The 18,024-nt window shown below is 45.9% G+C and overlaps 2 protein-coding genes across 3 annotated transcripts in view; one reads left to right on the top strand and one right to left on the bottom strand.

The window, feature by feature from the left end:
- The window catches only part of PHF10 (PHD finger protein 10), a 27,390-nt gene extending 12,435 nt beyond the window's left edge, over nt 1-14,955 (top strand). For both annotated transcript variants that reach the window (XM_049905868.1, XM_049905858.1), the window contains exons 7-12: nt 1,190-1,299; nt 6,182-6,335; nt 7,092-7,253; nt 12,709-12,817; nt 13,062-13,250; nt 14,870-14,955. In XM_049905868.1, coding sequence (XP_049761825.1) covers nt 1,190-1,299; nt 6,182-6,335; nt 7,092-7,253; nt 12,709-12,817; nt 13,062-13,250; nt 14,870-14,955 — 810 coding nt within the window. The remainder of the gene's footprint in view (nt 1-1,189; nt 1,300-6,181; nt 6,336-7,091; nt 7,254-12,708; nt 12,818-13,061; nt 13,251-14,869) is intronic.
- C1H6orf120 (chromosome 1 C6orf120 homolog) lies at nt 13,713-18,024 on the bottom strand. The gene is made up of 2 exons (XM_049905882.1): nt 17,924-18,024; nt 13,713-16,595 (listed from the first exon to the last, which is right to left on the bottom strand). Exon 2 carries the CDS (start codon nt 16,545-16,547, stop codon nt 15,990-15,992), a length of 558 nt encoding a protein of 185 aa, XP_049761839.1. The 5' UTR covers nt 16,548-16,595; nt 17,924-18,024; the 3' UTR covers nt 13,713-15,989.

Here is an 18,024-nt window from a genome sequence, read left to right as displayed (position 1 = left end):
TCCCAGAACTTAACATGGCATTTTTCATGAAGTGCCTAATACTGCTTAGCCTTTTCTTTTATTCCGGTGAGCTGTCTTTGTTTTTCGTTTTAGTATTTATTGTGCTTTAAGTGAAAGTTTGCAAATCAAGTCAGTCTCTCATACAAAAATTTATGAGAAAGCATACTCCTTCTCTCCACCCTGTATTTCCATGTCCCTTCAGCCAGCTTCTGTTCCCCCTGTCTTCTTGTTTCCCCTCCAGACAGGAGCTGCCCACATAGTCTCCTGTGTCTACTTGATCCAAGAAGCTCACTCCTCACCAGTATCGTTTTCTATTCCATAGTCCAGTCCAATCCCTGTCTGAAGAGTTGGCTTTGGGAATGGTTCCTGTCTTGGGCTAACAGAAGATCTGGGGACTGTGACCTCAGGGGTCCTTCTAGTCTCAGTCAGACCATTAAGTCTGGTCTTTTTACGAGAATTCGAGGTCTGTATCCCGCTGCTCTCCTGCTCCTACAGGGATTCTCTATTGTGTTCCCTGTCAGGGCAGTCATTGGTTATAGCCAGGCACTATCTAGTTCTTCTAGTCTCAGGCTGTTGTAGTCTCTGGTTTACATGGCCCTTTCTGTCTCTTGGGCTCATAACTACCTTGTGTCTTTGGTGTTCTTCATTCTCCTTTGCTCCAGTTGGCTTGAGACCAATTGATGCATCTTAGATGGCCGCTTGCTAGCGTTTAAGACCCCAGACGCCTCTCTCTGAAGAGGGATGCAGAGTGTTTTCTTAATAGATTTTATTATGCCACTTGTGTCTTTGCTTTATGGTTGACAACTCATACTTGCTCTGTATCCTGGTGGTGGTCTAAGAGGCTGTCCATACTGATTCATTTAATTCTCACGGTTGCTGTGTGGCCGAAGCTCATGTTACTCCCATTTTACAGATGGACAAATTGAGCTGCAGACATGTTGTATAAGTTGCCCAGGCCACACGGCTGCTGAGTGCGAGCAGATTTACACTGCCTTTTCTAAGAAGTTAGATCGTGGTAAAGAGGTAGCTAAACAACCGTGTGTAGTCTAAGAAGCACTCTTGCTCCTGTAGGTCCCAGCTTCCAATGTCTTAGGTGGTAGGGAACCGCAGTGGAGAGCAGGGGGACTGTTTTTCTAAAGCACTGAGTCTGGATATGGAAATGAGTGTGTTTATTTTCATGTTAACACAGGTTATCCAGGTGCCTCAAGGGAAGTACAAGGTGTTACCTACAGAGCGGACGAAGGTTAGCTCTTACCCTGTGGCTCTCATCCCGGGACAGTTCCAGGAGTATTACAAAAGGTATTCAGCGTTTTTATATAAGTTTAGCCTGGCTGTGGGTGAGGGATTTCAGTACCTTGTGTACTTGCCTCCTAGAAACTTTTGGGTTTGAATATGTCACAGTGGCCTGCTATGTAGAATTTTTGTCAGCATTCTGCATCTTCCCTGGTTCTATGGAGAAGAACAGCCTATGTGGTGAAAAGCCAGCATTTGAAGGTGCTGGAGAAGCCTGGGGTGCCCATCTCTGTGTGCCCATGGTGCTTCTCCCAGCTTTTGTTCCCGTTGGGTTCCTAGTTGGTGCCAAGGGTGGTCCCTGCCTGGCCCAGGAGCCCACCTCCCCTCTGGACTTGGTGGAGACGCAGGCAGCCCCACCTGGCCTGCTGCTGAGCCTGCGTTCTCACTGCTGCCTCTGTGACCACATGCGGATTGCAGTGTGATGAGCGCTGGCCTCAGTGTCCAGGAGCAGCGACTGGTTGCCTGACCAGGAGTGCTGCTTCCCTCTTATTTATAACCTGGACTGTAACTGAAGGTGCAAGCAGGTGCACTGTGTTCAAGATCTCAGTTTTATTTCAGCTTTAAAGCTTACTTTGGAGCCACGTGCTCTTTAGGAGAGAGACTTCCTTAGAGAACAGAGTGTGACGTATGGAATCATACTTGCTTTTGTAAGTCAGTTTTTAGCCAAGGGTTAGCAAACATTAACGTGATGTGCCAGTGTTCCTGCTGCCCCCTTGCTGGTGGTGTGACACCTCAGTGAGGCCTGATCAGGCTCCTGAGGGCTGGCTAAGTGAAGGACCTAGAGAGCCTTCTGGGCCTGAGCCTATGGGGACGATGCTGCTCGGTAGTCCGCCTCCTGGCCCTGAACTTGTGGGAGGGGCTAGTAGTCTGGTTTTAGATTAAATATAAATTAATGCCAGTGATTTGTGCCTGAACATTCAGTTTCTTGACTGGGGCGGCATGCAGTGCCATGGTGTGGTTTGCATGTACTGATTGATTTCATTCTCATGTCATTATCTGAGGTGGTGCTGCTGTGATCCTTGCTTGGAGGTGCTCAGCTCCAGCATAGGACACAGGGAGCTACATGGCCCACACCCGGGCTGAGACTGTGCTCTGGGACACCGTCTGCACCCACGTCTGGGCAGGGGCCATGCTCTGGGGCACCAACTGTGTTGCCAATGTTGCCCGTGTCTGCTGATGTTTTTCATCTCCTTTTTGCATGGGAGGTCAGGGGGAGCGGCACTGTCTTTTGATAATAAAAATCAAATGTGTATTTTATGTTACTGGTCTTGGAAAAGATGTTCAGGCCTGTTATTTATTATTTATTCCGCTTTGAGCACCAACTGAAAAATTACAACCTCAGATTATTTTTAAAAAGTTGTTGTTGTTGTTATTGTTGTTAAGTGCTGTTCAGTTAGTTCTAACTCATAGTGACCCTGTGTACAACAGAACAAAACACTGCCACTGCCTGGTCCTGCACCATCCTCATGATCATTGTTACGCTTGAGCTCATTGTTGAGGCCACTGTGTCAGTCCACCTTGTCGAGGGTCTTCCTCTTTTTCGCAGACGCTCTACCAAGCACTATGTTCTTCTCCAGAGACTGATCCCTCCTGATAACATGTCCAAAGTATGTGAGACATAGCCTCACCATCTTTGCTTCCAAGGAGCATTTTCATGGTACTTCTTCCAAGACAGATCTGTTCTTTTGGCAGTCCATGGCATGTTTCCCCCACATGCCTGTCACTTTGTTGTATTGTGGGGGCTTGTGTGTTGCTGTGATGCTGGAAGCTATGCCACTGGTATTCAGATACCACCAGGGTCACCCATGGAGGACAGGTCTCAGCTGAACTTCTAGACTAAGACAGACTAGGAAGAAGGACACAGCAGTCTACTTCTGAAAAGCATTAGCCAGTGAAAACCTCATGGATAGCAGTGGAACATTGTCTGATATAGTGCCGGAAGATGAGCTCCCCTCCCCACCCTTGTTGGAAGGCACTCAAAAGATGAGTGGGGAAGAGCTGCCTCCTCAAAGTAGAGTCGACCTTAATGACGTGGATGGAGTAAAGCTTTTGGAACCTCCATTTGCTGATGTGGCACAACTCAAAATGAGAAGAAACAGCTGCAAACATCCATTAATAATCGAAACCTGGAATGTATGAAGTATGAATCTAGGAAAATTGGAAATTGTCAAAAATGGAATGGATAAACATCGATATCCTAGGCATTAGTGAGCTGAAATGGACTGGTATTGGCCATTTTGAATCAGACAATCATATAGTCCACTCTGCTGGGAATGACAACTCGAAGAGGAATGGTGTTGCTTTCATCATCAAAAAGAATATTTCAAGATGTAACCTGAAGTACAGCGCTGCCAGTAATAGGATAATATGCATACGCCTACAAGGAAGACCCGTTAATACGACTATTATTCAAATTTACACACTAACCACTAGGGCCAAAGATGAAGAAATAGAAGATTTTTATCAGCTGCTGCAGTCTGAAATTGATCGAACATGCAATCAAGATGCATTGATAATTACTGGTGATTGGAATGCGAAAGTTGGAAACAGAGAAGGAGGATCAGTAGTTGGAAGATATGGCCTTGGTGATAGAAACAATGCCAGAGATCAAATGATAGAATTTTGCGAGGCCAACGACTTCTTCATTGCAAATACTTTCTTTCACCAGCATAAACGGCGACCATACACATGGACCTTGCCAGATGGAATGCACAGAAATCAGATTGACTACATCTGTGGGAAGAGACGATGGAAAAGCTCAGTACCATCAGTCAGAACAAGGCCAGGGGCCGACTGTGGAACAGACCATCAACTGCTCATATGTAAGTTCAAGTTGAAAGTGAAGAAAATCAGAGCAAGTCCATGAGAGCCAAAATATGACCTTGAGTATATCCCACCTGAATTTAGAGACCATCTGAAGAATAGATTTGACGCATTGAACACTAGTGACTGAAGACCAGACGAGTTGTGGAATGACATCAAGGACGTCATCCATGAAGAAAGCAAGAGGTCACTAAAGAGACAGGAAAGAAAGAAAAGACCAAGGTGGATGTCAGAGGAGACTCTGAAACTTGCTCTTGAGCGTCGAGCAGCTAAAGCAAAAGGAAGATCATTCAAAAACGGCTGCAGCAGTATATCGACAGGGAACTGCAGAAATTCAGGCCATTTTCAGAAGAGAACGTGGAACCAGAGATATCATTGCTGATGTCAGATGGAGCCTGGCCGAAAGCAGAGAATACCAGAGGGATGTTTACCTGTGTTTTATTGACTATGCAGAGGCATTCGACTGTGTGGATCATAACAAACTATGGATAACACTGTGAAGAATGGGAATCCCAGAACACTTAATTGTGCTCATGAGAAACCATTACCTAGATCAAGAGGCAGTTGTTCAGACAGAACAAGGGGATACTGATTGGTTTAAAGTCAGGAAAGGTGTGCGTCAGGGTTATATCCTTTCACCACACCTATTCAATCTGTATGCTGAGCAAATAATCTGAGAAGCTGGGCTATATGAAGAAGAATGGGGCATCAGGATTGGAGGAAGATTTATTAACAACTTGCATTATGCAGATGACACAACTTTGCTTGCTGAAAGTGAAGAGGACTTGAAGCAGTTACTGATGAAGATCAAAGACCACAAAGACCTTCAGCATGGATTGCACCTCAGCATAAAGAAAACACAAATCCTCACAACTGGACCAGTGAGCAACATCATGATAAATGGAGAAAAGATTGAAGTTGTCAAGGATTTCATTTTACTTCGATCCACAATCAACAGCCATGGAAGCACCAGTCAAGAAATCAAAAGACGCATTGCATGGGGTAAGTCTGCAAAGGACCTCTTCAAAGTGTTGGAAGAGCAAAAATGTCACCTTGAAGACTAAGGTGCACCTCACCCAAGCCATGGTATTTTCAATCGCCTCGTATGCATGTGAAAGCTGGGCAATGAACAAGGAAGACCAAAGAAGGACTGATGCCTTTGAATTGTGGTGTTGGCGAAGAATATTGAATATACCATGGACTTCCAAAAGAACAAACAAATCTGTCTTAGAAGAAGTACAGCCCGAATGCTCCTTAGAGGCACGGATGGCGAGACTGCGTCTTACATACTTTGGACATGTTGTTAGGAGGGATCAATCCCTGGAGGAGGACATCATGATTGGCAGAACACAGGGTCAGTGGAAAAGAGGAAGACCCTCAATGAGGTGGATTGGCACAGTGGCTGCCAACAATGAGCTCAAGCATAACAACGATTGAAAGGATGGCTCAGGACTGGACAGCGTTTCGTTCTGTTGTGCAGAGTCGCTGCGAGTCGGAACTGACTCTACGGCATCTAACAACGACAACATGGCATGTTCAGTATTCTTCACCAGCACCGCAATTCAAAGGAGTCAGGTCTTCAGTCTTCCTTATTCATTATTGAGCTTTCACATGTATATGAGATAACTGAAAACACCATGCCTTTGGTCAGGTGTACCTTAGTCTTCAAGGGGACATCTTTGCCTTGTAACACTTTAAAGAGGTCTTTCGTAGCCAATTTTCCCAGTGTAGTACATTGTTTGATTTCTTGACTGCTGCTTCCACGGGTGTTGATTGTGGATCCAAGTAAAATGAAATCCTTGACAACTTCAGTCTTTTTTCTGTTTATCATGATGTTGTTTACTGGTCCAGTTGTGAAGTTTTTTGTTTTGTTATATTGATGTGTGATCCATGCTAAAGGCTGTGGTCTTTGATCTTCATCAGTAAGAGCTTCAGGTTCTTTTCACTTTCAGCAGAGTACTCGGGGTTAACTGAGAAGTTTAAGGCTGTCTTCCTGGCTCTGATCAGGTAGTCCCTTTCTGTCTCACAGCACAGGGAACCTGAAGACGGTTCTCTTGTACTGCAGGTACTCACCTGATGAGCTGCGGTATTTGCCGTTGAACACAGCGCTGTACGAGCCCCCCCTGGACCCCGAGCTCCCTGCCCTGGACAGTGATGGTGACTCGGATGACGCTGAGGATGGGCGTGGTGACGAGAAACGCAAGAGCAAAGGCGCTTCGGTGAGAGTGCTCACCTCTCCCTTTGGACCTTTGTTAATTGAGTTCCTGAAATACTAAATTGAGCTGTATCACCACATCTTTTTGAAAAAGGATAACCAAAACCAAACCCATTGCTGCCAAGTTGATTGTGGCTCATAGCGACCCTGTAAGCTTCCCAAGGCTGTAAATATTTACAGAAGCAGACTGCCACATTTCCCCATTGGAGTGGCAGGTGGGTTCGGACCGCTGATCTCATGTTTGGCAGCCAAGTGTTGTAACCACTGTGTCACCAGGGCTCTTTGAAAAAGCATAGTTGCCTGTGATTTCCATAGAGCTTTCATAAAGTACAGCTGTTTATCGTGTGCATTGATAAAAACAGCTGTGCATGGGCTTTGTAAATTTAATACTTGAAATCGGCTCTTTGTTTTTATCGTAAGCCTTTTCAGCAAGTGTGCGAAGACTTAGTTCACGGTCTTTTACTCCCCGTGCTATCTACACAGCTTAAAATGTTGGACAGAGCTAACTTTGACAACAAAACTGTGTTGCCACGGAGAAAGGGGAGCTTGCTTGGCTGGGGAAGTACACTGCTATGTTCCTGTTTAATTAATGATCTGAGTATCCCTATAGGAAGACCTTCTCGTATATTTAGTGATCATTTTACTTTCTGTTTAAATTGATGAAACTTTAAAGCTGTCTTAGAGTATTTCCCATCCTTTCCGGAATAGAGACCAACTCTGTTCTCAACCCGAGGACCTGTGCTCTTGTCTTTGGATGCAGGACAGCTCCTCTGGGGACGCGTCTGATGGCGAGAGCCCCCCGCATCCGCCAGGCCCGGAGGACTCCCCGCAGGGAAGATCCAAGTCTAAAGACAAAGCTGCTACGCCAAGGAAAGATGGTTCCAAACGTTCTGTACTGTCCAAATCCGTTCCTGGGTACAAGGTAGAAGAAAAAAGCCCCTGAATGGGCCTCCTTCCTGACCAGCCTCTCTCCCTGAGATCCTTTACCTTTGAGTTTCAGCACCGGGCTCCCTCCTGCTGTGCCCTCGCTGCTCTGTGGGGTCTCCTTGCCAGCTCCTCTTGGCTTTCCTCTTGGTGGCTTCTCTGTCACTCCTGGCTATGGTTTAGCGTCTGTTTTCTGTATATTTACAATTTACAAGCAAGTTTTTTTTTTGTCTGTTAAATAGTAACCAGGAAAACATGGGTTTTTAAAAAATTACTTCATAGGCAGAACTTTGTAAAGTTCATAATTATCTGGCATTTTAAATACAGCAGTATTTAGTGTTGCTAAACGCTATGTGAATGAACGGGTCACTGTTAGACAAAATTGCATTCTGTAGTGCCTTCCCTTGAGAACGACCTGGGTTTAGTCTAAGAGTTCTTTGATCCATCTGCCACATTCAGGTGGTTCTAGGGATAGAAAATAGTAAAGCCTGTTTTTTACATTGTGCTCATTTTTAGCATAAACTTGGTGAATAGCTTATATAATTCTTTAGCAAGTGTTAAAACATTATTTGGTGAGGAAGCTTGGCTTAGATGTAGTTGTTAACTTTTTTATCTGGTTATTCTCAGAATAAGGAAGTAGGTTAGCAGCAGCTGTCATAATTGGTATTTTTAATGTCCCTCTCTCTGCCTGCCCCTGCCCTTCAGAGGGTGGGTGAGAGGTGAGTAGCCTTATTTGTGTTTAAGGGTTTAAGAATACCATAAAAAGAGTTGGAATTAGCTGCCAGTTTTATATTTTGGGTGGCAGTAGTGAAATATACAGTTCTTTTGCTTTGTGATATTAGAATATGCTTTTACTGTGGTTATGAAGGTATATTGAAGGAGAGTTTGAGCACAGCGATCAGAAGGTTTTGCAAGTGGCACAGCTAAGCATCTCGTTGTGTGTCAGGTTTGTGCTTGTGGTAAACAATCCAGAGGGACAGGTGGCTGTTGGTCAGCCTCAGCACGGCCAGGACTTTCCCAACAGCTCGTTTACCGTTCTTTTTATGAAGTAAGAAAAGCGACTGAACAAGTTAGTGTGTTCCATATCTTGTTAGAAAACGTCTTTATAAACAATTTAAAAATACATGTTTTCACAGCTTATCACAAATAGATTTTTTTTTAAATTTTCATTGTGGTTTAAGTGAAAGTTTACAAACCAAGTCAGTCTCTCATACAAAAATTTATATACACCTTGTTATATACTCCTAATTGCTCTCCCCCGATGAGACAGCCTGCTCCTTCCCTCCACTCTCTCTTTTTGTGTCCATTCAGTCAGCTTCTGAACCCCTCTACCCGCTCATCCCTCCTCCAGACAGGAGATGCCAACGTAATCTCACGTGTCTACTTGATCCAAGAAGCTCACTCTTCACCAGCATCTTTTTCTATACTGTTGTCCAGTCCAATCCCTGTCTGAAGAGTTGGCTTTGGGAATGGCTCCTGTCCTGGGCTAACAGAAGGTCTGGGGGCCATGACCACCGGGGTCCTTCTAGTCTCAGACCATTAAGACCGATCTTTTTATGAGAATTTGGGGCCTGCATCCCACTGCTCTCCTGCTCCCTCAGGGATTCTCTCTTGTGTTCCCAGTCAGGGCAGTCATTGGTTGTAGCCAGGCACCATCTAGTACTTCTGGTCTCAGGCTGATGTAGTCTCTGATTTATGTGGCCCTTTCTGTCTCTTGGGCTCATAACTACCTTGTGTCTTTGGTGTTCTTCATTCTCTTTTGGTCCACGTGAGTTGAGACCAATTGATGCATCTTAGATGGCCGCTTGCTAGCATTTAAGACCCCAGACGCCACTCTCCAAAGTCGGATGTGGAATGTTTTCTTAATAGATTTTATTATGCCAGTTGACTTAGATGTCTCCTGAAACCATGGTCCCCAAACCCCCACCCCTGCTATGCTGGCCTTCCTTCCAAGTGTTCAGTTTATTCCAGAAACTTCTTTGCTTTTGGCTTAGTCCAGTTGTGCTGACCTCTCCTGTGTTGTGTGCTGTCTTTCTTTTCACCTAAAGTAGTTCTTATTTACTGTCTAATTAGTGAATGCCCTCTCCCTCCCTCCCCGCCTTGTAACCATCAAATAATGTTTTCTTCTGTGTTTAAACTATTTCTCAAGTTCTTGTAATAGTGGTCTTAAACAATATTTGCCCTTTTGCAGCTAATTTCACTCAGTATAATGCCTTCCAGGTTCCTCCATGTTATGAAATGTTTCACAGATTCATCACTGTTCTTTATCGATGCGTAGTATTCCATTGTGTGAATATCCCATAATTTATTTATCCATTCATCTGTTGATGGCACCTTGGTTGCTTACATCTTTTTGCTATTATAAACAGTGCTGCAAACAAATACATTTTAAAGTTCATTCAACAAGGGTTGGCTTCCAAGGATGGGTTAAATAGGCTGCAGCTAGGTGATTTTTGTGCTTGTTTTTATATACATGGTTTCTCGATTTTTTTTTTTTTTTCTGGAACTAAAGATTCAAATTCATGCTTAACAAATGAACACCAAAGATTACATTTTGGAAAGTTAGCCGATATGAACAATTGTACGTTCCTGGTCTGAGAGCTTTGGATTAGAGAGGCAGTTTAAAGTACATGCCCTGCTAACTCTTCCCAGTGTTAGCTAGACCTTCTGCACGATAAGCCTGGATGAATCATGGGTTAAAATATTGAAGTAAATGTTTCAGCACAGGCTAACAATGAAGAACTATGCAAATACTATCAGTGATTTAATTTCAAGAAAGCATAGATTAACCTAAATGAATAGTACTCAAGGGAATCTAATACGCAAAACACACATTTTAAAATCTTTTGTGAACATTTTAGTGGCTAAAAGTGTTTCTGATATTTGAAAGACTTGTAATCAGTATCTAGACTTAACAAATCAACGTGAATGTGTTTATTAAAAGCGTCCCCTCTTTGAAGAGTATGAACAAGCCACAATGTGCCTCAACGTTAGGGTGCTTCCAGGTGAAGGTCACGAGTACGTGTACGTGTACGTGTGTGTGTATGTGTGTGTGTACTTTAAAAGATGGGAGTTTAAGAAAAATGACAACGTGTGTGATAATCTTAGTTAAGATTCACTAGTGCTTGCCCTTATTTGTAGCACAGTATTATTTAGGTTACATTAACCTGGAATTAAAGCATAACTATTAGGTTCAGGCTAAAACCCCCTGCTGTCAGTTCTGACTCATAGCTAAAATCTGTCTGTGCTAATGCCACCACAAATGTCTCACTTATTGTTGGCTAGTTTTCAAACAGGAAGATAATTGTGTGGAGATGTAGTTTTTGTGAGCCTTTCAGTTGTGATACTGAGAACTGTTAGGATGAGTGTTTTAATTTTCTTGTCAGAAGTGAAATGTTGCAGTTACTGGAAGTAGGCACTGACGTCTCGGTTGGACACGTAGGGCTCTGTTGTGTCATCTCCAGGGGAGTTGTGCACAGTATTCCTTCTTCCCTCGACTCTCCAAGCCCCCGAGAGATGTACTCGTGGGATCGAAGTCCTGTGGGCCAGCAGTGTACGTCCACAGCTCAGAAGGCTGGACGAACAGTGTCTGCTTGCAGGGAGTTGGAGCAGCACCATAGCAAGCCTCCAAAGCCTCTCTCTCTCTCTCTCCCTTTTCTACCCTGTATCTCCCTCTTCTTACCACAATGAAGGCTGTTGGGTAAAAGGAATTTTAAGTGGTTTATCAAAGCATTATGATGTTAAGCTTAGAAGTAAACCTAGAATTTTCTTGGTATCCCTTTTATCATAGGTGTTTACTGTATATTTTAACGATTGTAGAACTTGAATTGCTCTAGAATGTGAATGACTAGCCTTGTGTTTTATTCTTTTTACTTTCGTTTTGTAAAGGGTCTTCTATGAGTTGTTGTCTTTTTAGGATTTAATATTGTGTCATCACTTCCCTGACTCCAGTGGAAGGTGTTAAGAGTACTTACTCTGCCAGTTTTTGACTTAAACTATAAGCATTAGATACATAATTTAGCATTAGAAACATAATTTAGCACAGGTACCATAACCAAAAGACACTTGGTAGCTTCGGTGGGTGGAGACGTGGCTTTCTGCTGTGCGCTGTGGTGGTTACAGACTTGATCATAACGGAACGGAGTCTGGATCACAGAAGTGCACTTCCTAGTGATTAGTACTTAGATATAGGAAAAGACAACGAGAAGCTTACGTGGAGAACGTGGCAGAAGCAGTGGAGGGTAGCTACACTGCAAGACTGAGGTTTGAGCACGTGACACGATCCCTTGTTGGGGGGAGCGGGGTAGACGGATGCACACGTAGGAGACGTAGGACAGTTACGGTAAAGTTGAATATGTATGCTCTAACTTCCATGATATTTATTATTTTGTAGAGACCTCTGTGATTGTTTAGTTACTGTTTTTATTATATTTATGTATAAGGTTGCCTTTTTTTTTAAAATAAATAAGCCAAAAATTATTTTTGAATGCCTCTGTCATCTTTTGCAAAGAAAGATAATTTAAAGAATAAAGCTTAAAGAATTAAGAACAAAGTGTTTAGGCCAAACAGGTTATGAAGGTGTTAGTTGAGACATTTCACAGCTGGATTATGACATGAAAAGTTAGTTGTGTTCAGATTCCTCTTTGGCTCTGTGACTTAGGGAAGGGAAAACGTAAGATGCGTTTGGCTGGGCTGGAATAAAACAGTAATAAAACAATTTTATTTAAAACAATTTCTCTTTGATACGTATGTATGTGTGCCCCCATCCCCACTTCATTCTTGGCCCACGCCTGCTCTGCCTTTTCTCCCACCCTTGTGTGGGTGGGTAGTCATAGAGTGTAAGCAAGCGCCCACTTAGAGGTCAGGCTGAGTGTCCCAGCACCCTCTGCCCTGGTAAAGTGAGGTGCCTGCCTGAGCCTCCCCTCCTGCTCCAGATGTTGCCCAGGGCCCAGACACCTTTCCTGGCTGTGCCCTCTGTTTGTGATCTGAAAAATGAGCAGCACTCATATTAAGGTGTCTGTTTTTTTCTTTTTTGAATTGTCTACAATATTTTTCCTTGTCTGAGAGCCTGTTTTTCTCTCTTTATGTTTTAGATCTCAAAGTGAATGTTTTCTCCTTAAGCTCTTTTGGTAGACATGGGAAGGGGATAATCGCATAGCTGTTGTCAGTAAACATGCACATGGCAAGCTATGACTGTGTACGTAGGAGCATACATATAAATAAATGCTACATTGAACCTTAACGTGAGGTCGTTTCCTTGACTTTCTGAAATGAAATTTAAGGCTTTAGTAGGCCATCTCATGTCCTAAGCATATTCAGGTCAAGTTTGTCATTCAAAAAGCTCCCATTAGCAAGTTACAGAAAGTAAAAACCAGGCAATACAGTAACAATTCCTCTTGAACCCATAGTGAGTCCTTCTGGCATGAATTTATAGCCCTCTTCTACCCTTCCAGCCAAAGGCCATTCCAAATGCCCTATGTGGAATTTGTCTGAAGGGTAAGGAGTCCAACAAGAAAGGAAAGGCCGAATCACTTATACACTGCTCCCAATGTGACAACAGCGGTGAGTACTGACATGTCTTCCCTCCTTGTTGCTTCAAAACCTAGGACTTTTAGTCGTCAGCTCTACTTCAACCACACAATCATCAAATATGCAGGGTAAATTGAAAAGCATAGATGGTGTGTTCTTCCTCATCGTGCCAGTAAACGTTAGGAGCATTCTTGGGAAGTCTTGAACTGATACTTACTATGCCATATTAAGTTAAAGTTTCTTGTGTGGAATGCTACTAATACTGGTTTTGATTTAGGCCATCCTTCTTGCCTGGACATGACCGTGGAGCTTGTTTCTATGATTAAGACGTACCCTTGGCAGTGTATGGAGTGTAAAACATGCATTGTATGTGGACAGCCCCACCACGAAGACGAAATGATGTTCTGTGATGTGTGTGACCGAGGTTACCATACTTTCTGTGTGGGCCTTGGTGCTATTCCGTCAGGTAAAGACTAAAAAAAGAAAAAACACTGTTTTTAGGGGTGGAACTGTCCCAGCATCATTTCTTTGAAGACATAAACACTGTAATGACAGGAAGAGCCAGAGACCCTCTTGTTTGCAGTAAGTGACCGGAGTTACCGATTATACAAATCACACTCACCTGTTTTCATGCCCAGCCATCCCAGCTTAAGACAGACAGTAGAATGCTTATTTTAAAAGTTGAAGAAGTATATAGCTCAGTGTATAGCATGAGACCATGTTGTCCTTTGAAATAGCTAAAGTAACAACAGCAGTTTGTTTCAAAGCCTGGATTTTATTTTTATATGTCATTTACTTAGAAACTTAACAAAACGCCCGAGGTCTTTTTACACGTCAAACCAGATTTGTTAGAGGCAGCATGACAATTCCGTTACTTTAAAATGAGCACAGAATCAAGGATCACAGTAATTAAAACATGACACAGATATGTGTAAATTTTAGAACTTTATTGGCATAGTTAACACTGTAGTACTCTATATGCCTGAAACTAAATTTCCCGGGAATCGTTAAGCTAAGCAACTTGAATAATTAAAGTTCTGTAGTAAGTCAGATCCAAGTATAAAGTACAGTGCATCAATATCTGATGTGTTGTAAAGTGCTGTTTCAATTAGTATGCCAGGACCTTGATTAGACACGCTGTGCACTGTCAGACACCGTGCGCTGTCAGACGCACCATGTAATGTCAGACACACTGTGTGCTGTCAGACACACCATGTGATGTCAGACACACTGTGTGCTGTCAGACACACAAGCTGCAGGTGAGGAGCAGAGAGAAAAAAGCCAGGAGCCAAATCCACTAACAGGTTACGTATTAAGATCTGTGACTGAATTTTTTAAGTATGCTAGTGGTTGAATTTCACAAAGGATTACACAGGTAGTCCATGACTTACGACGGGGTTCCGTTCCAACGATGACGATTCCGTCCTAAGTTCTGACGTAAGTGAAATACCTCAATTTTCTTTTTTTTTAAGTTTTCATTATTACTGTGTTTTATTATCAGTTATCTTAATAAATCGGAAACCTGGTGGCGGTAGGGGTTAAGTGCTACAGCTGCTAACCATAAAGGTCAGCAGTTCGAATCCACCAGGCGCTCCTTGGAAACTATGGGGCAGTTCTGCTCTGTCCTATCAGGTTGTTATAAGTCAGAACTGACTCCATGGGAGTGGGTTTGGTTTTCTTTATAAATCCCATCTTTATTTGTGCTTGGGGTTGGAAGCATTACATCTAAGAACGAGACCATGGGCAAATGATAAGCTGCAACGTTGTATGTAGTACATGTTACCAGGCACGTGTACCAAATGGACAGCTCTAAGTGTGGTACACGGTAACCCTAATGCGTGCTAAGTCAGGGACTAACTTTTCAAGGTCCACACCTTTATACTGTGTGACACTGTCTCTCCCCCTTTGGACTACTGCATAACGTTCACATTTTTCTCCCTATATTTAAGGAACTCATTAGTGCCCTTCCCACCTCAGAGCCACAGGGGAGTATCATTAGTGATAGCTAAGGAACCAGAGCTTAAATGGATTTAAAATTCAGTCCTGTAAAAGTAAGATTTCAGTAACTAATAATTTTTCTCCTAGGTCGCTGGATTTGTGACTGTTGTCAGCGAGCTCCCCCAACGCCCAGGAAAGTGGGCAGAAGGGGGAAAAACAGCAAAGAGGGATAAAATGATTTCTTGACCCCAACATTGTAATATGCATTTAAGTGAAATACTTGGTGCCAATTTATTTACAACATTCTCATTTTTATGCTAATAAAACATTTTTTGGAATTAACTGTGCTTAAAATCTACAAGTTGGTTTATTTCTGTTATAGCTGTTCTTACCCTTGAAACTAATTCCAGGTAGAGCAACAACTCATCTTCAGGAATGTCATTTCTGGGAGGTTTGGCTATCAGCAAAAATCCAGTGGAATTAATTTAGTAACTTAATTTGAAATACTTAACTGTTCTTCCAATAGCTTGAGAAGTCACTATCATGCCGTGACACTTGGCTCTCCTGTAAATTGTTTCTGGCCTACCACAGATAACAGCAATGTTATTTAATAACTGGGAATTTTAATTAATAGGTGCCCAAGATGATGCAGTTTACACATGGTCTAATAAAATATGGTGCAGCTGGATTTAGACTTGTTCTTAACTGGACGTGGTCCAGGAACAGTCACTGTTCACACCTGCCTGCTGCGAGAAGCTAACTTGAACAGAAGGCACCTGGGGCTTTAGTCAGCGCCCAGGAAGGAGCAAATAAATGAGCCTCCTGACGTTTTAAACTTGATTTTAGCAGCTCTTGAAAGCTGACATTGTAACTTCATTGAAATCTTTAATTAGAATAAAATCATAAGTTACCAATCTTTTAAATCTAATTCCTGTAACTGCACAAGAAGTTGCTATTTTGGCTTTTTACATACACTTACATTACTACAATTATTTTTTTAGTCGCCTGACAAATACTCAGAATGGAGTTGAAACGTTTTACTGTGCATACTCCGTTGACAGGAATTTTGATCTTTAATAGAAAACCAGTACTGTGCTTGCTGCTGCCGCTCCTCTCGGGTAACTGAGGTAACAGAATTGTATGGCTTCACTTCTCCATCCCCAGCTAGAAAAAGCAACCCCAATTTCAAACAGGTCAAAGTAGCCAAGCTCACAGCCACTGCAGTCAGCTTCACGGAGGAAGGTGCTGCACTCCCGTGTCCGGGACATCAGAAGAGGATTTCAAGGACCAGCTTCAGAATGCTGATGAGTAGGGTCCAGAGAACGGACTCCTCCTCCCGGGGTGCGTCTTCGGGGGCCTGGGCGCGCCGCTGGGCCGGGTCAGCGCCCTCCGGGGAGTAGGAGCTCTCCGCCAACGGGTGCGCCTCCAGCGTCCGGTCGTAGTACACCTTCATCTCGAACTCGCTCTCCAGGTGCGACGGGTGCCCGTAGATACCGATGCCCACGGGGCGCTGGAAGTGCGCGGGGACGGACACCGAGTCCGGGCCGCAGGTGGCCGACTGCAGCTCGTAATCGTCGAAGCTGGGGTGCAGGGTGCGGTCGGACACGTACAGGTCGGCGTCGCCGCGCAGGCTCCGCATGCGGAGCACGATCTTGCCCTCGTGGTTGAGCCTCAGGTAGCTGTAGTTGCCGGCGCCGATCTGACCCTGCACCACGTGCAGCAGGAGCCACTCCTCCGGGACCTCATCGTCCTCAGCGCCCAGCGCGGCCCACGCGGCCTGGGCAGCCAAGAGCAGCAGCAGCGCCTGCCCCCAGCGCGCCGCCATGGTGGGTGGTGGGTGCGGGGTCACAGGGCGTCCTCATGGGTGGGCGGTCTGCAGGGAGACAGCAGGGGACACCTCAGTGCTTGGGGTGGGGGGGGAATGCACCCGAGGAAGGAATGAGGCCTGCGGGGAGGTGGGTGCACCCGAGAAATGAATGAGGTCTGCGGGAGGGGGGGCACGCACCCGAGAAAGGAATGAGGCCTGAGGGGAGGGGGGCATGCACCCGAGGAAGGAATGAGGCCTGCGGGGAGGGGGGTGCACCCGAGAAATGAATGAGGTCTGCGGGGGGGGGGCACGCACCCGAGAAAGGAATGAGGCCTGGGGAGGGGGGTGCACCCGAGGAAGGAATGAGGCCTGCGGGGAGGGGGGTGCACCCGAGAAATGAATGAGGTCTGCGGGGGGGGGGCACGCACCCGAGAAATGAATGAGGTCTGCGGGGAGGGGGGGCACGCACCCGAGAAAGGAATGAGGCCTGAGGGGAGGGGGGCATGCACCCGAGGAAGGAATGAGGCCTGAGGGGAGGGGGGCATGCACCCGAGGAAGGAATGAGGCCTGCGGGGAGGGGGGTGCACCCGAGAAATGAATGAGGTCTGCGGGAGGGGGGGCACGCACCCGAGAAAGGAATGAGGCCTGAGGGGAGGGGGGCATGCACCCGAGGAAGGAATGAGGCCTGAGGGGAGGGGGGCATGCACCCGAGGAAGGAATGAGGCCTGCGGGGAGGGGGGTGCACCCGAGAAATGAATGAGGTCTGCGGGGGGGGGGCACGCACCCGAGAAAGGAATGAGGCCTGAGGGGAGGGGGGCATGCACCCGAGGAAGGAATGAGGCCTGGGGAGGGGGGTGCACCCGAGGAAGGAATGAGGCCTGCGGGGAGGGGGGTGCACCCGAGAAATGAATGAGGTCTGCGGGGGGGGGGGCACGCACCCGAGAAATGAATGAGGTCTGCGGGGAGGGGGGGCACGCACCCGAGAAATGAATGAGGTCTGCGGGGAGGGGGGGCACACACCCGAGAAAGGAATGAGGCCTGCGGGGAGGGGACGTGGGAGGGGGACAGTGTGAGGAGGAGGGGACGTGCACGGGAGGAGGGGACAGGACATGAGAGGAAGGGGTGGGTGGGGGGTGGGGAGAGGTCTGAGTAAGAGGTCTGCATGCGAAGAGGGGGCGGGAGGGGAAGGGGGCGTGAGCAGGAGGGGAGGAGGGGCGTAGGCGGTGGGGGCCCTCTCCCCGCCCCCGTCCCCAAGAGGGCGCCCTCCGCCCTCGGTCCCCTAACTCCCAGGCCGAGCCCAGCCCCAGAGGCGGAGTTCAATCCAGGCAGAGTGGGGGCTCCGGGCCTCTGCCACCTCCCGACTCCCCGCCGGGGCGTCCCGACCCCGGACTCACTACCACTCGGCGCGGGCGCTGGCCCGCGGGGGTAGCATCCGGACCCGGCCGCGGGGCCACGGGGGAGCGGAAGTGGGGCGTGGCCTCCCAGCTCTCGCGAG

This window comes from Elephas maximus, chromosome 1, assembly GCF_024166365.1.
Source record: "Elephas maximus indicus isolate mEleMax1 chromosome 1, mEleMax1 primary haplotype, whole genome shotgun sequence".
Lineage (NCBI taxonomy): Eukaryota > Metazoa > Chordata > Mammalia > Proboscidea > Elephantidae > Elephas > Elephas maximus.
The sequence above is the reverse complement of the archived record's forward strand: the minus strand, read 5'-3'. Positions and strand labels throughout refer to the sequence as shown.

Excerpts from the sequence above, each read along its gene's own strand:
- C1H6orf120 (XM_049905882.1), bottom strand. The coding sequence starts at position 16,547 with ATGGCGGCGCGCTGGGGGCAGGCGCTGCTGCTGCTCTTGGCTGCCCAG.